Source organism: Salmo salar, chromosome 10 (genome assembly GCF_965601325.2).
Source record: "Salmo salar chromosome 10, fSalSal1, whole genome shotgun sequence".
Taxonomy (NCBI): domain Eukaryota; kingdom Metazoa; phylum Chordata; class Actinopteri; order Salmoniformes; family Salmonidae; genus Salmo; species Salmo salar.
The window spans coordinates 115,590,001-115,610,900 of record NC_138300.1 but is presented as its reverse complement, the minus strand read 5'-3'; the positions used below and the strand labels follow the sequence as shown (position 1 = coordinate 115,610,900).

The window sequence follows — 20,900 nt, the reverse complement described above, 5'->3', positions numbered from 1 at the left end:
ATGCCAGTGATTAAAAGGAACACAAAAAGCCTTGCTGATAGCTACATGTAGGAACCCTCTTTAAAAGTGCTATAACATTATCACATTGAATTACATTGTTGCACATACCTAGGATGGTGAGCCAGTGGGAGACAGTTCTGTGTGTAAGTTGTCAGACTGTGTGTGTTATATTGTCAGACTAACGTACCGAGGACAGTGAGCCAGCGGGCGACAGCTCCGTACACCTCGTCTAGGATCAGAATGACCACCAGGTTGATGATGGCAGCGGTGGTTTTGACCGTCAGACGGACGTTGGACCGCGTGGTGGGGTTGTTGCTCATGTGCAGCGCTGTCTTGGTGGATATCCGGTAAAGGATAACTCCGAACACTATGGCAAACGTTACCCCGATCTGAACGGAGAGAGGAGACGGGGAGCAATGGTAAGGTCACCATTGATTTATTTGGGTTGGAGTCCTTTTTCAAGGTCACTTCAATTGTTTAGGAATCATCTGTAACACTCTTTAGAAGCCTTCTCACAATTTATTAATTTCAAGAGAACAATCTGAGGCATTGACAGAGAAGTACTTTTTCTACCGCATTACAACCCAAAAGTCTTGCTACAGTACATCTTATACTGATAGTTTAAACTACACCTTTCAAATCCAGTTGAATAAAAGTATCTAAAATACTTCTGAGCAGCTTACATCTTAATATGTGTTGGACTCACCATCAGAAGCATCATGACTACGTTGGTCATGTACGCTGGTAACCGGTCTCTGCACGTCAGCTTTTCTTTTTCTGTCTAAAAGAGGGGCAAGAATATTCAGACCTGTCCAATTATAGCCAAGTGTACTGTAACTGTTTGTATGTGAAAATGAATATGACCAGTGAGCAGAAGAATCCAAACAGCGATGGATGGAGAGGGGAAAAGCTGGTGTTTTGATGCTGACACGACCACAACACAGAAATAAACATTTCATACACTGACAGTTGTAGTGTTCTCATAGTTCATTCACTATCTTTCAGGCATTCATTAAGTCATTCTCAGCATTCTTTATGCAGCAAATCTCAGTCAAAACATGGTTGCCTCTGAAACAGCACCCTATTCCCTAAATAGTGAGCTACTTTTGACCAGAGCCCTGGGCCCTGGTCAAAACTAGTGCACTATATAGGGAATAGGGTGTCATTGTAGACACAGCCATGTCAATAATCTTCCAGAAACCAATTGGAACAGAACAGGCGAACATGCTGTCTATGGCAGGGGTATTCAACCTGGGTCCGCAGCCCCCTAGGGGTCCATGGAGGTAATGCAGGGGGTCCGCATTACCGCATTACTTTTTGTTAAAAGAAAAAGAAAAAAGTCGAAAAAAATATTAGTATTTTATTTTAGTGTAGCATTTCAATGCAGCAAAAACAGAATAAACTAACTTTTAATTACCTAGAGTAGAAAAGAGGAGAAAATAATTTTTCTGATGTGAATTCCTAATGTTCTCTACACTCATTGGAGCTATTTACACTCACTCAAGTATCTCTCATAGGCTTTGTGCCGCTGGCTACTGGTAAGCTTTTTTGACTTCGGCATTATTTTTTACATGGCTAACCTTTGTTTAAACAGTTAAACAGCTGCTCTTAGTGAAAATGTTAGAGTTTACGCTCCCTCTTCCAGGAGGGTGGTCCCTGGGCTGGAAAAGGTTGAAGACCCCTGGTCTATGGAACTACAAGAAAACAAAGCACACTGGCTCAATCTCACTACCAAAACATTACAACATGCACCAAGCACTAGCACTACAAAAAAAAAATCAGATCTGAAGAATCTAATCACAGAAAGAAAAAACAACCAATCAAACAACTGTCAAGAAGAAATGGAAGAGGAGATTGGTTGTAACATCCGCTCTGTAAAAGGTGACGGCGAGCAGAGGTGTGTGGGTGGATCTCAGGAAGAGTGCTATCTACAATATGTGAAATGGGCTGACGTGTCAAGTCCCAGGCTTAATCCAAAATACTGTATTTGCGGAAACGTTGTGTGCATAATCAATCATGTGCTTCACAGAAAAAAAGAGCACTATCTTCTCTATTCATGAAATTAGACCCGACAGGGTGAGTGGGATGATTAGGGCTTGTCTTGGCAGACCTCTATAGTGCAGTGTGTGTTGGATAGGTGTGGATGGGAGGTGAGGACACTGAAAGTACCAGTTGAAGCCCAGCCATGGCAGATTGAACTGTTTGCTTCCATTTGTTTGTGGTTTCTTCTGCTATCTCTGTAGGGTTCTGACAGTCAGAAGACATAAACACAGTAACCCAGGAGAACCGCAAAACAAAAAGATCACAAGAAGAGGAAACCCGCTAGTCATGTAAAGGACTGTCATCGGACTGTAGTCTTTAGTCTAAGACCCATATCATATACGTATCATACCATACAATCAATCTACCACTGTAAAGGATTAATCATTGTGTAAGAGACACACACTTTCCAAACATCCGGACTAAAGAAGAGACTGCAAATCAAATCACAAAAACTAAACCAGCAACGTAAAATGTAAATGTATAGCTATAGTAAAAATAATAACCAATCAGTACCTTCTGTGTCTTGTGTTCTTTCTTCAGGGACTTCTGCATGACTCGGAGCTCGTACTCTGCTCGTGGGTGGTCCTGAGGAGCAAATAGAGACAGAGGCTCTTAAAAATGTATGGACACTGACTGGTACACTCATAAAATACTCCCATCAGGTGCAGGGTTTAATATAGCTGTCACTGTCCACCCAAGTGGAGATTCCTTGTGACAACACACTTGGTGTTGAGGTGAGAAGGTTATATAGCCAAACCAAGTTCTACAATACAGAGTAGGTAGAATATTTTCAAAGACTACAGTTGACTACAATCGCTGGTCCCCTATTTCTACTGAGATGGTTAGAGGGCTGCAGTGGCTGCTGGTCTCCTGCAGCATGAATCTTTGTAGAGGAGATAGGTCAGGGAGACAGAAAGAGCCAGAGAGAGGGCTGGCTAGGCCAGGAGATCGTGGGCGGGGGAGCTGATCCTGACATCCGACTCACAGGAGACAGGATGGTACAGGTGCTGTGAGCAGGCCAGAAGCAGTGGGCATTAGGGTTGCAAAATTCCCAGTTTTTCCAGCAATCCTGGTTGGAAGTTGCAGAATTGTGCAACGCTAGTGGGCATTCAGAGAAAGAGTGGTGGTTCAATGGGTAGTGGTGGTTTGCGGTGGTTTAGGAGGGCGAGGTGGTGTCCGTGGACAGTCTAAGGAAGAAGAGCCAGTGTGGGGGTAGCAAAGCCAGACGGTGATTGAGGGGAAAAAATATATAGATTTTGTGTAAAATGAAATGTTCCAAACCTTCAGCTCTTCCTGTAGATACCCACGGGGGAAAAAGGAGGACAAGATAGTTACAAAATACCTCAACCTTTAAATCTTTTTGGGAAAATGGACTTGAAGTAAAAAATATGATATTTATTTCCGTCTACTGTGCCAGATATTGTTGTGTCTCCAAACAAGACAACACTGAAGAGAACTGGAATCTAGTTATACACCATTTTCTGTTCTATTCAGTTTCCCATGGCTAGTGATGGAATTATGAATAATAAACTATTGTGTGGAGGAAATGTTAGTGGGCAGTAAGAACAGTATTGTAAAACATCATCATCTCTCAGCATTATTTGGGACAGTCCACAGTATGGTGCTCCCATTAACAAACAAATACTAGTGGAATACAAGACTCTAACGGGAGAGCACTCACCTCCTCCTCCTCGAAGCCTGTCAGATCCCATTCATAGTTGAGACGCATCTGTCTTCTCTTCCAGTGCTCCATGAACATGGCAGCTGCACAACCCAACACAGTTACGAGTTCTGTTAAGAGCCCCTTGAACGCATGAACAACATAATCCTCAATATCAACAAGATTGTCAGTCCTTGGATCGAGAGTGCCTTGTACGAATTTGAGAAGGGTTACATTTCCAAAGCCTCATCCCTCAGCTGTATACCAAAACAAGTGATGGAGCTGCTGTGTTGTTTTTCATATCCAAGACTGTAGCTTTGAAGATATTACAGTTTGGTAATGATTTACATTACATGCATCTCCATAAAGCCTTTGTTTTCATTCAGTTGTTTAAATTTCAACATTGAGCAGATTATGTAGAAAGTTATTATTATCGAGAGAGGTGCATGTGGAAATGACTTATCAGTTACCTTGGCAGTCCAATTATGGTTCCCCGACCAGGATGATTATGTGCGTGTGGCGTAATAAACGTGCTAAAATTAGGATTGCAGCGATCAATTATTAAATGTATAATGAGAAAAAATGATCAATTGCCACGTGTGAGGGATGAGGAGCTAAATTTGGGGCTAATTCAATGCTTGTGTAGAGATGACATGAATTGGATTCCAGGTATGTTTTAGTCTTGTGGGACAGCAGGGACGGTGGCAGGGATAGTCTATATGCAGACAGGCACCTGGGGCGACTACATGTTCTATTTTTCATCCATATAATGTTCATCCATCAAAGTGTCTCGGGTTACTTGATGAGTAGTCTCTCTCCGGGGCGCTCCACAAGCTGCTGTGAAAAATAAACTACTCAATGACTAACCTTGGTTCTCTGAATGAGACGTTATCACCACTATGGGACATGGGAGATAGTTTCCTATAGTGGTGACATTAGTATTTTGGGGTATTTATTAGTATACCCCTACTACTCTTCTTGGGGTCCAAACAGGGTTAAAACAGTTACATCACAACAAAACACAACATCATAAATAAAACATTACATCATACAAGACATTATTATATCATTCAATACATTATGACATCATTACTCTAATATTACAAATGTTCAATATAAAAAAGTGGCGCAGCGGTCTAAGGCACTGCATCTCAGTGCTAGAGGCGTCACTACAGTCCCTGGTTTGATTCCAGGCTGTATCACAACTGGTCGTGATTGGGAGTCCCATAGGGCGGCGCACAATTGCCTCAGTGTCGTCCGGGTTAGGGTTTGGCTGCAGTAGGCTGTCATTGTAAATCATAATTTGTTCATAACTGACTTGCCTAGTTAAAAAAAGGATACATAAAATATACCACAACATTACAATGATTTTTATCAGATTATACTGCTTGCTTGAGTTACTTGATGTGGAAGAGAGTTCCATGTAGTCATGGCTCTGTGTAGTACTGTGCGTTTCCCAGAGTCTGTTCTGGACTTTGAAGAGACCTCTGGTGGCATGTCTTGAGGGAATGTATGGGAGTCTGAGCTGTGTGTTAGCTGTTTGAACAGACAGTTTGGTGATTTCAAAATGTCAATACCTCTCACAAAGACGTATGATGCAGTCAATCTCTCCTCAACTTTGAGCCAGGAGAAATTGACATGCATGTTATTGATATTATAGCGCTCTGCGTACATTTAAAGACCAGTCGTGCTGCTCTGTTCTGGGCAAACTGTAATTTGCCAATGTTCTTTGTGGCACTTGACCGGGGGGATAAAACTAAGGCCTGGTCGACTTGTTAAGTTGATTGTGATGTCAAGAAAGCTGAGCAGCGCTTTAACATGGACAGACCTCTCCCCATCTTAGCTACCGTTGCATCAATATGTTTTGACCATGACAGTTTACAATCCAGGGTTACTCCACGCAGTTTAGTCTCCTCAACATTGAGTGATTAAATGAAAGAGAACACCCAGGTGGAGTAAACATTTTAGTATGACAACATGTATCCAACTACATTAGGGATGCTGATATATACATTTGTGGATAACAAAAACAGCATTCTCGTCATAACATTGACTCTGACAGGAGAGACAGAGGGGGCAAATTGACAATTATCCAAAAATATGTCTCATATATTTACTCCAATTGTTCTGAAAATGGCCTTTCAATTCTCTATATTTCACACACTAAGTTGTTCTATTAAAACTAAATGGGGAGTTTGCATTTTTGTGAGTTTGAAAAAAAGTAATCATCAGACTTGAATGTGACCCAGTATATTAATGGAATGCCTGAGGATGCTGTAAAAATATACTAGAAATACATGTTTTGGCTAATTGTTAAGGATTGTCCATGTCCTTTGAGAATAACATATTGTATTCCAGTTGAGATGCAGTAAAACACTAATTCCTACCTCCAACACTGAGGGACGGCAGTTGCATCATCCTTTCATAACAAAGACACAACATACTGTAACACTTGAACTGATGCAGTACTGTACACGTTAATGTCTCATCCAAACCTATTATGTCACACACACACACACACACACACACACACACACACACACACACACACACACACACACACACACACACACACACACACACACACACACACACACACACACACACACACACACACACACACACACACACAGGCAAATTAAACCGCAAATAAATCCCTGGGCTGAACCTGTGCCCTCATACAGTGCTCCAGTCTATTGCTTCCTGCCTTGATTCTCAGGCCTCGCAGGCCCAGCCTCACTGTGACAATGAACAGAACAGGAACACACCAGCAACGAGAACATTGTTAAAGTTCACATAGTAAGACTCTGTACAGTATAGTCCACAAGGCTGAGTGGCCCACTGGACAGTCATAGAGGAGAGAGTGCCAGAAAGAGAGAAAGACTATATTAAAGAGCCAGAAAGAGGGAAAGAAAGAAAGAATAGTGGACACATGAATGAACAAAGGAAACAAAGAAAGAGGACAAATGAGAGACTGAACATCTGGAAGAACAAAATAGGTGGAAGTGAGGAAGAGCAGAGAGTATAAGTGAGACGAGTTGGTCCTGTTGTTTAGAGAACTCCTCCTTGGCTTATTTGGTAAGAGTGTAGCGCTAGTGGCGCCCAGGTTGAGGTTTCACTTCCTGCATTTCCCGGGATCACATCACATTGAAAATGTATGCCCATAATATGATCATCAATCTATTGGACGATAGCTTGTTTGGAAGAGTAGGTGTTTACATTATCTCTCAGTAAATGTGTTTTCAATCATTCAGTCATTATTTTTTTATTTTTTTCTCCGGTCAACCTCCACACTAGATGGGTATTATGGGATAGATGTACCACGTAAGCCCTTCACTGTATTCCAAACAATCAATTAAAGCATTTTTATAAAATAAAGTTATTTTTCTTACGATATAATTTAACTACATCATTACATAGTGTTCTATAATTCTGTTCATCGATTTCTACTTTAGACTTGGCTGATAAGACTTTTGCCCTATTTCTTTGAGAAAACACCTCACCCAGTTCATTATCAATCCATGGAGATGGACGAGCTCCAACTGGCCTCTTTCATCCTCTAGATAAATCAGCTCCCAGGGTATGGCAGAAAAAGCATTTTGAAATTGCACATGATTCAATTTCTATTTGCTTTCTATTGACCACAATGATTGGGGGTTTCTTTGGAACCTTGGTGTTCATGATTATGGTCACAATATTGTGGTCTGTCCAGCCCACTGCATTGATCTGACCTTTGAGCATAGCAATGTGAGGTAGCCTGATGTACATGTACACCACCTGGACAGGATGTGAGTCTATCGCAGGGCCTGACCGTATCATCTAGATGGTTCATTATTGAGTACTGTCCCTGCTAAATAAATGAGACAAATAAATCAAGTTGTGCTGTTTTGTTCTGTTGTGTGGACAAGCCTCAGCCTCTTACCCCAGAGGGCCATGAAGATGGAGAAGAAGACGGTGGCAGGGTTGTCAAAGAGGTGGCTGGCCCGGGCCGTCCCGCAGGCTTCCTTCAGTTTCCAGTAACTACAGGCTCTGTCACAAAGCGGGCACATGGTGATGTTGTTCTTGGGGTGGCAGATCTCCATGCTGTAGAAAAGGGGGATGGGGGAGGAAAGAGATACAGTCAGCCCTCTTTATCTCATTTTATCTCTACGGATAAATTATTAGACTGTATTAGTGATTTAAATACTTGGATGGCTCACAACTTCCTCCAGCTAAATCATGATTGAGGTACTTATTGTTGGAGCCAAAGCACAGAGAGAGAATCTGGCCGCACATTTTTATTCACGGGCAATAAAGATAAAATACCGGATAAAAACCTAGGTGTTATTTTAGATTCTGAACTAAATTTCAAATCACACATTAGGAATGCGACCAAAATAGTTTTTTACCACCTGAGGAACATTGTCAAGGTGCAGCCATTTCTCTCTCAGGCTGATACAGAGAGACTCATCCATGGTTTTATTACAAACAGGCTTGACTGCTGTAATGCTCTCCTGTCTGGTCTACCCAAGCATGGCATTGGTCAACTACAAAACATACAGAACGCTGCAGCATGGGTACTGACCAAGACCAGACGGAGAGCACACATTACACCGGTTTTAAGGTCTCTGAACTGGCTGACTGTGAGTTTTAGAATTCATTTTACGATTATTTTAATGGTTTTAAAATCAATACATGATTGTTCACCCCAATACATGCTCTTTAATTACTTGTTACTTTTATCTCTTATTCTTATCTGTATTTTTTTTAAACTGCATTGTTGGTTAGGGGCTCGTAAGTAAGCATTTCACTGTAAGGTTGTATTCGGCGCATGTGACTAATACAGTTTGATTTGATGTCAGACATGCTTTTAAGTTATGTACCCAGTAGGTCCTTCTGGTCCTCTGGCCCTGGCCTTTATCTATCCCAAAACCTAGGACCAAGAGACATGGAGAGACAGCCTTTAGTTATTATGCCCCCAGCCTCTGGAATAGCCTGCCAGAGAGTCTCAGGGGGGCCGAAACTGTGGACAAATTTAAAAGAGATCTTAAAACACATCTCTTTAGCTTTGCTTTTCATTAGGGTGCTTTTTAGTTGTTCAGTTTTTTGTCATTCTTAATTTTTTTATCTTATGGTTGTTGATATTTCAGCTTTGATTTTCATAGTTTTTTATTAGTTTTATCCTGTGAAGGACATTGCGTTGTATTCCATGTCTGAAATGTGCTATATAAATAAAGCTTGATTTGATTTGAGTACCACCAGTGGGTGTTACTATGCCAGCCTGTCAAGCTAGAGCAGTGGCTCCCAAACTTGGGGTTGGCACCCCATGTGGGGTCCCCTTTTTTTAAATGTAATCCTTATTTTACTAGGCAGGTCAGTTAAGAACAAATTCTTATTTACAATGACGGCCTACACCGGCCCAACCCGGACGACACTGGGCCAATTGTGCGCCGCCCTATGCGATTCCCAATCACAGCCGGTTGTGATACAGCCTGGAATCGAACCAGGATGTCTGTAGTGACGCCTCTAGCACTGAGATGTAGTGCCTTCGACCGCTGCTCCACTCGGGAGCCCTGAAATAGACGTTTCCCCTATGAAAATCTGTTATTTTATCAAACAAAGGAATAACTTGTATCTCTTTAAATGGGAATAGAATACAACCTTTTAGTGTCAACTAATGACCTCTTACAGTACTGGAATGTGCTTTCATCTCGTTATTATGAAGGACCAAAAATGTGGTGAATATGAACACACAGCGTTAACTAGGGAGTATAATCTATTTCCAAGTGGGGTTCCCACTATTTTCAAGTGTCAATTTAGGGTTGCATGCAGTAAAGGTTTGGGAACCCCTGAGCTACAGTGACTTGTGACTTCTGTAGATTTAATATGTCATTCAAGGTATTGAATTCATGTAAATATGGTGAATGTACACCCGCACCTCAACCCACAAGTGTTTTGAAAGAAATCTCTATGTTCGCTGAAAATACTATTCATGAACATATTTACACAGTAATGTCAGGGATCTGGGTTATGTAGATTAATTAGGTCTAGTCTCACGAGTCCGACGCTCCACACTGTAGATCGCTGGAGCTCAAGGCTAAGTCAAATCTTAAAAGTATATTCCGTTCTTGTTTTATATAACAGGTGAGTCGGGCTAACTGTAATAAGATCACACGTCTGTGGAGGATTGTGAGCAGCATGGCAGAGGATCTGGACACAGATAGCAGAGTCTGTCAAACTATCCTGACGGAGATAAGAGATGTTCATTTCCTCTTGTCATCTACATCAACCAGATGTTGGACATCACAAATCCCCTCTTCTGTCTGTCTTCTGTCTCCATATAGGAACACATTTCCTTTTTGTAGTTGTGGACTGCCAAGCCAAGCCAGGCAAGGCTTCAGGCTTCAGGCTTCAGGCTTCAGGCAGCAGCAGAGTGACCTGGACTACATTATAAATACTTCATTAAACTGTATTAATTATGCTGGCAGGAAGTGAAGATGATTTAAGACGTTAGTCACGAGCCAGGGAGTAGTGACAGGACAGAGGTACAGCGCAAGGCAGGTATTCTGAACTGGGAATGAGGTGATGGCTTTATTAAATACTGTAGGTGATGGCTATATTAAATACTGTAGGTGATGGCTATATTAAATACTGTAGGTGATGGCTATATTAAATACTGTAGGTGATGGCTAAATGAAATACTGTAGGTGATGGCTAAATGAAATACTGTAGGTGAAGGCTATATTAAATACTGTAGGTGATGGCTATATTAAATACTGTAGGTGATAGCTATATTAAATACTGTAGGTGATGGCTTTATAAAATACTGTAGGTGATGGCTATATTAAATACTGTAGGTGATGGCTATATTAAATACTGTAGGTGATGGCTATATTAAATACTGTAGGTGATGGCTATATAAATACTGTAGGTGATAGCTATATTAAATACTGTAGGTGATGGCTATATTAAATACTGTAGGTGATAGCTATATTAAATACTGTAGGTGATGGCTATATTAAATACTGTAGGTGATGGCTATATAAATACTGTATTAGATATAAATGGTCTTAATAAGTAGTGAATATAAACCGTTTACAGTGCCTTGCAAAAGTATTCATCCCCCTTGGTGTTTTTCCTATATTGTTGCATTACAACCTGTAATTTAAATGTATTTTTATTTGGATTTCATGTAATGGATAGAGAAAATAGTCAAAATTGGTGAAGTGAAATGAAAAAAATAACTTGTTTAAAACATTTTTGAAAAAGAAAATATAAACGGAAAAGTGGTGGATGCATATGTATTCATCCCCTTTGCTATGAAGCCCCTAAATAAGATCTGCCGCAACCAATTACCTTCAGAAGTCACATAATTAGTTAAATAAAGTCCACCTGTGTGCAATCTAAGTGTCACATTAATCTGTCACATGATCTCAGTATATATACACCTGTTCTGAAAGGCCCCAGAGTCTGCAACCCCACTAAGCAAGGGGCACCACCAAGCAAGCAGCACCGTGAAGACCAAGGAGCTCTCCAAACAGGTCAGGGACAAAGTTGTGGAGAAGTACAGATCAGGGTTGGGTTATTAAAAAATATCCGAAACTTTGAACATCCCACAGAGCACCATTAAATCCAATGTAAAAAAAATTGAAAGAATATGGCACCACAATAAACCTGCCAAGAGAGGGCTGCCCACCCAAACTCCCGGACCAGGCAAGGAGGGCATTAATCAGAGAGGCAACAAAGAGACCAAAGATAACCCTGAAGGAGCTGCAAAGCTCCACAGCGCAGATTGGAGTATCTGTCCATAGGACCACTTTAATCCGTACACTTCACAAAGCTGGGCTTTACGGAAGTGTGGCCAGAAAAAAAGCCTTTGCTTAAAGAAAAAAATAAGCAAATACGTTTGGTGTTCGCCAAAACAAATGTGAGAGACTCCCCAAACATATTGAAGAAGGTACTATGGTCAGATGAGACTAAAATTGAGCTTTTTGGCCATCAAGGAAAACGCTATGTCTGGCAGAAACCCAACACCTCATCACCCCTCATCACCTCCCACACCAACATCATCCCCAGTGAAGCATGTTGGTGGCAGCGTCATGCTGTGGGGGATGTTTTTCCTCGGCAGGGACTTTGAAACTGGTCAGAATTGAAGGAATGATAGATGGTGGGAAATTCTTGAGGGAAACCTGTTTCAGGCTTCCAGAGATTTGAGACTGGGACGGAGGTTCACCTTCCAGCAGGACAATGACCCTAAGCATACTGCTAAAGCAACACAAGTGGTTTAAGGGGAAACATTTACATATCTTGGAATGGCCTAGTCAAAGCCCAGACCTCAATCCAAGTGAGAATCTGTGGTATGACTTAAAGATTGCTGTACACCAGCGGAACCCATCCAATTTGAAGGAGCTGGAGCAGTTTTGGCTTGAAGAATGGGCAAAAACCCCAGTGGCTAGATGTGCTAAGCTTATAGAGACATATCCCAAGAGACTTGCAGCTCTAATTGCTACAAAAGGTGGATCTATAAGGTATTGACTTTGGGGGGGTGAATAGTTATGCACGCTCAAGATTTCAGTTTTTTTGTCTTATTTCTTGTTAGTTTCACAAGAAAAAATATTTCGCTTCTTCAAAGTGGTAGGCATGTTGTGTAAATAATACAACCCCCCCAAAAATCTATTTTATTTCCAGGATGTAAGGCAACAAAATAGGAAAAATGCCAAGGGTGGTGAATACTTTCGCAAGCCACTGGAAATGTCTGCTTGTTCTAGTTTTGGCCTTGCAACAAGTTTTGCACTAGTTAGTTACCATGGCACGGTTCTTTATACTGTGTGTTATTATCCCACTGTAAACTATTCTACATTCTAAAGCTGTCACAATATCCCACTGTAAACCATTCTACAGTCTAAAGCTGTCACAATATCCCACTGTAAACCACTCTATAGTCTAAAGCTGTCACAATATCCCACTGTAAACCATTCTACAGTCTAAAGCTGTCACAATATCCCACTGTAAACCATTCTACAGTCTAACGCTGTCACAATATCCCACTGTAAACCACTCCACAGTCTAAAGTTGTCACAATATCCCACTGTAAACCATTCTACAGTCTAACGCTGTCACAATATCCCACTGCAAACCATTCTACAGTCTAAAGCTGTCATAATATCCCACTGTAAACCATTATACAGTGTAAAGTTGTCATAATATCCCACTGTAAACCACTCTACAGTCTAAAGTTGTCACAATATCCCACTGTAAACCATTCTACAGTCTAAAGTTGTCACAATATCCCACTGTAAACCACTCCACAGTCTAAAGCTGTCACAATATCCCACTGTAAACCATTCTACAGTCTAAAGTTGTCATAATATCCCACTGTAAACCACTCTGCAGTCTAAAGTTGTCACAATATCCCACTGTAAACCATTCTACAGTCTAAAGTTGTCATAATATCCCACTGTAAACCACTCTGCAGTCGAAAGCTGTCAAAATATCCCACTGTAAACCACTCTACAGTCTAAAGCTGTCACAATATCCCACTGTAACTTAAAGCTTCCCGAGTGGCACAGCGGTCTAAAGGCACTGCATCTCAGTGCTAGAGGCGTCACTACATACCCTGGTTCGATTCCAGGCTATATCACAACCGGCCGTGATTGGGAGTCCCATAGGGCGGCTCATAATAGCCCAGCGTCGTTAGGGTTTGGCAGGGGTAGGCCGTCATTGTAAATAAGAATTGGTTCTTAACTGACTTGCCTAGTTAAATAAAGGTTAAACAAAAATAAATAAAAAATATCCCACTATAAACCACTCTACATCCTAAAGCTGTCTGTTACAATATTTGAAGTGAGTCAATTGGATGTGTGTACATAATGAGGTCCTACATCTACTTGAGCTATATCTCTGGCTTTCCATTCGATCTTCTTCAATCATTTCAATGGTCTTAGACACCTTACACACAGTGAATTACTTGTATGAATTGTAACCTCAGGCAGACATGCCCTATGATACTGCCGGCTAGAACCAATGATTATTTCCTTGGCTGTGAATGGGGCTAACCTGGGAATGTTGTCGTCTACGGTGGCACAGCCGTACAGGAACACGATGACTCCCACTAGAGAAGCAGGGATCAGCATTTGGGTGTACAGCCCCAGCCACGCAAAGTACAGCCCTATCTTCTCCCCAAAGTACTTCCTGCATAGGAAACAATACAGCAATCTCATCTTTCAAATAGAATGGAATACAATATAATAGAATGGAATACAATATAATAGAATGGAATACAATATAATAGAATACAAAATAATAGAATATCATACAATATAGTTCTGATCTGTTTCACCTGTCCCTGTGATTGTCTCCGCCCCCTCTAGGTGTCACTTATTTTCCCCTGTGTATTTATCCCTGTGTTTCCTGTCTCTCTGTGCCAGTTCGTCTTGTATGTTTAGTCAAGTCAACCAGGGTGTTTTTCCCCGTACTCCTTTTCTATTCTCTTTTGCTAGTCTTCCCGGTTTTGACCCCTGCCTGACTCTGGACTACTTTCCCACCTGCCTGATCATCTAGCCTGCCCTGACCTTGAATCTGCCTGCCCTTCGGTACCTATTGGACTCTGAACTGGTTTTGACCTTTGACCTGTCCACGACCATTCTCTTGCCTACTCCTTTTTGGATTATTAAACACCTTAAACTCCAACAATCTGCCTCCTGTTTCTGCATCTGGGTCTCGCCTTGTGTCATGATAATAATAAAATACATAAAAGAACATAGAATATGTATAAAGTATTTCCTGCATTAGGAAAACATATTGCATTAGACGGTTAGGTGCAACACTTTCTCCATTATGAAAAAAATAAGGTTTATTTGATATAAAGATTAATAACACAATATGACATTGCAATCTAAACAGACCTTCACCAGATAGCGATTGAGGAAGAACAGAGCAATCTCAGAAATAGCGTTCCAATTTCACTATAGGAAACTTTCCCTCACCTTACTAGCCCGATAGGCTGGTATTTGTAAAATACACTGTAACTCGCCCACTCCTCATACAAGAGCTGAAACACAGAACAACAAAATGTCAAAACATAACACGCATTACAGGGTCCACACTTAAAAAGGAGAGTTTAAAAGTCATATTTAGATTTGTCTATTCATTGAAGAAACAACAAGACAGAGCAGATGTTTCGGCTGTTAGGCCACCGTCAGTGTTATTGCTTTCAAACCAGCATGCATTCACTCCAATTTGTAACCGTATCAGTTCTTAGTCAAGCTCCTGTAACCATGATTGCTGGAGAGAGAGTGTGTGATAGCTGTGAATGGGTCTTTTGACCTCTGAAAGCTGATATGAGCTGTAGTTGGAGACCAAGGACCAGAGGGTGAGAGAGGGCCAGAAGGTCAGAGAGGATCAGAGAAGGTCAGATACATTTGAAGTCAGCTCTCTTTTCTTCCCTCATCTGATGACAGATGTCAGGTGGAACGTAGAGAGAGAGAGCGTGCTACCGTGGTAAATGGAAGGGTGGCTGGTGTGAAGGGGAGAGGGGAAGAGAAGGGGGAGACAGATGGGGGGGTTGTGGTTGTGACTGGCGGGGGAACAGGGGAGAGCTGTGCAGGGAGAGGGGGGACAGGTTGAAGAGCAGGGGGGAGACAGACAGGGGAAGGAGTCAGGGGGTGAGGAACAGGGGGGAGACAAATGGGGGAAGGGAGGCGAAGGTTGTGACTGGTGGATGGAGAACACAGTGTACATTATTGGGATCTGGGGACACAGCTGTGTTCCTTCAATCCAGTACTATTATGTCCTTGTCCTGTCCTCCCTCTCTGTAACACCACTCACTAATTTCCTATCTATCTATCCGTCCGCCTGCATGTCTGATCAACACCCTTCATGTTGTTGTTCCACTGGCTGACTGCTTTCATCAAACGCTAGAGTACAACTGTGAAGCTGAACATTATTGCACAACAATATCATTATCTGTTATTGAAAGACACATTTGTTTTTTTTTCTTTCTCATCTCATTCATACTTTTGTCTAGCCTCTTATGTATCCTTGATCATTTCAAAACCAATGGTTCTCTTGTTCCATTGAAGTAAATCTGAGAGGCTGTCTTCCGAGTAAAGAACACATGCTGTTCCCAGAAGAGCTCTCTCTCTCTCTCTCACTCTCTCTCTCTCACTCTCTCTCTCCGCTCTCTCACTCCCCTCTCTCAGATCATTTGCAGTGTGAAAATGCCATTGAAGAACCATTCACACATACAGTAACATATATGTACACTGTTTATACATACTGTAACATCCTGTACATGTCCTCATGGACGGGGCCCCTTGGCATTGGGTTGTCCCTGTGTGGGTAACGTAGTACATCTCCCAGCCATGCAGACAGCAGTAAGGTGATCTGTGTGCTTGAGGACGGGCTCTCCGGGCACAATCCTTCTAACCCTTCCATTCTCAACACTGGTATAAGACCACACTCTTTGAGAAAAAGGTGCTATCTAGAACCAAACTTTTGACAGGTACTACATTCAAACAGCCTACCCGACCGCTCTGAGCTGATTTCTGACGTGATGGTCCTTCTTTTCCTCTCTGTCTCTCTCTCTCTCCCTCTCTCTTAATTCAATTTAAGGGGCTACTTTTGGCATGGGAAACATATGTTTACATTGACAAAGCAAGTGAAATAGATAATAAACAAAAGTGAAATAAACAATAAAAATTAACAGTAAACATTACACAAAAAAATTCCAAAAGAATAAAGACATTTCAAATGTCACATTATGTCTATATACAGTGTTGCAACGATGAGCAAATAGTTACAGTACAAAAGAGAAAAAAAAAGAAACATAAATATGGGTTTTATTTACAATGGTGTTTGTTTTTCACTGGTTGCCCTTTTCTTGTGGCAACAGGTCACATATCTTGCCGCTGTGGACTACTTCCCTCCCTCCCTCCCTCCCTCCCTCCCTCCCTCCCTCCCTCCCTCCCTCCCTCCCTCCTTCCCTCTCCTAGTGATCCTCGGCCCAAAGACCCTGGCTAGTACCCACTGTATCCTACGCTGCTCAGGTGTTGACAGAGAAGTGTGGGTTGGCTGGTCCGGGGCCTCATCAGCAGGCAGCAGGCTCAGAGTGTTAGAACGATCCCCCTCTGATGCCCTGCCAGAGACACAACTATCCCATACAGTCAACAGAAAGGGTGGTGAAGCCACTCTTTCTCTCTCCCTTCCTCTCTTCTGCCTGCACGGTCTCTCTTTCTCTCTCTCTCCCTCCCCTCCCTCCCCAACAGTCAGGGTTTCCACCACAACCATCCTACTGAAATACTGTACAGGTCATATCCAACAGTCAGGGTTTCCACCACAACCATCCTACTGAAATACTGTACAGGTCATATCCCAACAGTCAGGGTTTCCACCACAACCATCCTACTGAAATACTGTACAGGTCATATCCCAACAGTCAGGGTTTCCACCACAACCATCCTACTGAAATACTGTACAGGTCATATCCCAACAGTCAGGGTTTCCACCACAACCATCCTACTGAAATACTGTACAGGTCATATCCAACAGTCAGGGTTTCCACCACAACCATCCTACTGAAATACTGTACAGGTCATATCCCAACAGTCAGGGTTTCCACCACAACCATCCTACTGAAATACTGTACAGGTCATATCCCAACAGTCAGGGTTTCCACCACAACCATCCTACTGAAATACTGTACAGGTCATATCCAACAGTCAGGGTTTCCACCACAACCATCCTACTGAAATACTGTACAGGTCATATCCCAACAGTCAGGGTTTCCACCACAACCATCCTACTGAAATACTGTACAGGTCATATCCCAACAGTCAGGGTTTCCACCACAACCATCCTACTGAAATACTGTAGAGGTCATATCCCAACAGTCAGGGTTTCCACCACAACCATCCTACTGAAATACTGTAGAGGTCATATCCCAACAGTCAGGGTTTCCACCACAACCATCCTACTGAAATACTGTACAGGTCATATCCCAACAGTCAGGGTTTCCACCACAACCATCCTACTGAAATACTGTAGAGGTCATATCCCAACAGTCAGGGTTTCCACCACAACCATCCTACTGAAATACTGTACAGGTCATATCCCAACAGTCAGGGTTTCCACCACAACCATCCTCCTGAAATACTGTACAGGTCATATCCCAACAGTCAGGGTTTCCACCACAACCATCCTACTGAAATACTGTACAGGTCATATCCCAACAGTCAGGGTTTCCACCACAACCATCCTACTGAAATACTGTACAGGTCATATCCAACAGTCAGGGTTTCCACCACAACCATCCTACTGAAATACTGTACAGGTCATATCCAACAGTCAGGGTTTCCACCACAACCATCCTACTGAAATACTGTACAGGTCATATCCAACAGTCAGGGTTTCCACCACAACCATCCTACTGAAATACTGTACAGGTCATATCCCAACAGTCAGGGTTTCCACCACAACCATCCTACTGAAATACTGTACCGGTCATATCCAACAGTCAGGGTTTCCACCACAACCATCCTCCTGAAATACTGTACAGGTCATATCCCAACAGTCAGGGTTTCCACCACAACCATCCTACTGAAATACTGTACAGGTCATATCCCAACAGTCAGGGTTTCCACCACAACCATCCTACTGAAATACTGTAGAGGTCATACCAAAATAACACACTAGACTTCTCTCTCTCTCCACAAAGCCTAGCTAACCAACAGGCTACAAACAGGCAGCTTATTCTCCTGTTGTGTCAACATCCAAAGATACCCTCCTCCTCCTCCTCTCCTCTCCTCTTCCTCCCCTCCCCTCTTTATGAGACACTTATCTTCCTTAAACTATAGTATGTTTGCATTTATCTTATCAATAGGATTACGCTAGCTATAAGAATGTAAACTGTTCGATAATTTAACAAAACAAATTTGTTGTGAAGATGAGACACACACACACACACATGCGCGTGCGCTACAGTATGTACATTCCATCTGTTGCCAAGCTGAGCTTATTGTAATCATTCTCAGCGGGAGGAAGATAAGACACTTGGACACGTCCCCGTTCAGAGAGAATTCCTCAATTACATGCCATTATTCTGTTTCAATGATAGGGATGCCAATAGGATCGTTCTAATGCTCAACAGATGTTCCAGACAGTACCATGGCACCACTAACACACAGCAGTCTGGCTACACAACAAGAAAGATAGTGGGTATTTCTACCATGGTACCACTAACACACAGCAGACTGGCTACACAACAAGAAAGATAGTGGGTATTTTCTACCATGGCACCACTAACACACAGCAGTCTGGCTACACAATAAGAAAGATAGTGGATATTTTCTACCATGGTACCACTAACACACAGCAGTCTGGCTACACAACAAGAAAGATAGTGGGTATTTTCTACCATGGTACCACTAACACACAGCAGTCTGGCTACACAACAAGGAAGATAGTGGATATTTTCTACCATGGCACCACTAACACACAGCAGTCTGGCTACACAATAAGAAAGATAGTGGATATTTTCTACCATGGTACCACTAACACACAGCAGTCTGGCTACACAACAAGAAAGATAGTGGGTATTTTCTACCATGGTACCACTAACACACAGCAGTCTGGCTACACAACAAGAAAGATAGTGGGTATTTTCTACCATGGTACCACTAACACACAGCAGTCTGGCTACACAACAAGAAAGATAGTGGGTATTTTCTACTTGTTGTTTGAACTCAACTCAAATCTATAAAGCATATGCTAAATTATGCCTTATTGCTTTCTAATGTTTCAGGGCACCAAACATGCCCTTAACTAGATGTTCAGGAATGATCTTGAATAGGAACGGTATTACGCACAATTGCTAAACTACAGGACACTATTGGGTCGGTGAAGACGAAGCACCATTCCTGATGAGCCATCACAGTCTCCACACCAGACCTCCATTCCATGCAGTATTAGGGGTGTAAACTAAAGGAAACAGCCACTAGGAACAGAGCACCAGAACATCTGAATAAGCTAGCTAACAGGAATGTCTTTTGAAAAGCCAAACAAACCTTTAGTCTGCTCTAAACTAGTCCCAGATACAGTTACTGCAGTCCCTTCTGTCTTTCTCAGGCTCAATGGAGTGAGGTACACACTTATCCAGTCATACAGACACACACATGTACACACACATGTACACACACGTACACACACACACACACACACACACACCACACACACACACACACACACACACACACACACACACACACACACACACACACACACACACACACACACACACACACACACACACACACACACCAACAGCTCTCCAGCAGGCAGAGCAGAGGAGGCCTGAAGAGACCTTAGTACAAACAGGACCCTGTGCCAATGCAGCAGAGTCAGCTGATAAGATTGTTTAGCTGTCATCCTCAGCAATAACAAACCCCAGGGCCCAGCCCATCGTCTTGGAGAGGGGTCTGCCCTGCTCACACACCAAGCAGCTGTACAGTCATTAAACAAACACCAAGCAGCTGTACAATCATCAATTAAACCATCTCCAGAAACACAGCTGTTAATATCAGTGTGGTCTGGTAACATCAGTGTGGTCTGGTAACATCAGTGTGGTCTGGTAACATCAGTGTGGTCTGGTAACATCAGTGTGGTCTGTTCATATCAGTGTGGTCTGTTAACATCAGTGTGGTCTGTTAACATCAGTGTGGTCTGTTCATATCAGTGTGGTCTGGTAACATCAGTGTGGTCTGGTAACATCAGTGTGGTCTGGTAACATCAGTGTGGTCTGGTAACATCAGTGTGGTCTGGTAACATCAGTGTGGTCTGGTAACATCAGTGTGGTCTGGTAACATCAGTGTGGTCTGTTCATATCAGTGTGGTCTGTTCATATCAGTGTGGTCTGTTAATATCAGTGTGGTCTGTTCATATCAGTGTGGTCTGTTCATATCAGTGTGGTCTGTTAATATCAGTGTGGTCTGTTAATATCAGTGTGGTCTGTTAACATCAGTGTGGTCTGTTCATATCAGTGTGGTCTGTTAATATCAGTGTGGTCTGTTAATATCAGTGTGGTCTGTTCATATCAGTGTGGTCTGTTATTAATATCAGTGTGGTCTGTTAATATCAGTGTGGTCTGTTAATATCAGTGTGGTCTGTTATTAATATCAGTGTGGTCTGTTAATATCAGTGTGGTCTGTTAATATCAGTGTGGTCT

General features: G+C 42.3%; 1 protein-coding gene across 3 annotated transcripts in view; it reads right to left on the bottom strand.

The window, feature by feature from the left end:
• Positions 1-20,900, bottom strand: part of LOC106561616 (anoctamin-1) — a 98,716-nt gene that overhangs the window by 20,251 nt on the left and 57,565 nt on the right. For 2 of the 3 annotated variants that reach the window (XM_082957408.1, XM_014125737.2), the window contains 8 exons: positions 14,668-14,732; positions 13,739-13,873; positions 7,626-7,786; positions 3,725-3,807; positions 2,557-2,628; positions 2,170-2,247; positions 707-781; positions 188-389 (listed from right to left, as the gene is read on the bottom strand). In XM_082957408.1, the coding sequence (XP_082813534.1) occupies positions 188-389; positions 707-781; positions 2,170-2,247; positions 2,557-2,628; positions 3,725-3,807; positions 7,626-7,786; positions 13,739-13,873; positions 14,668-14,732 (871 nt within the window). The remainder of the gene's footprint in view (positions 1-187; positions 390-706; positions 782-2,169; positions 2,248-2,556; positions 2,629-3,724; positions 3,808-7,625; positions 7,787-13,738; positions 13,874-14,667; positions 14,733-20,900) is intronic. The other variant, XM_014125742.2, reaches the window with a different exon arrangement.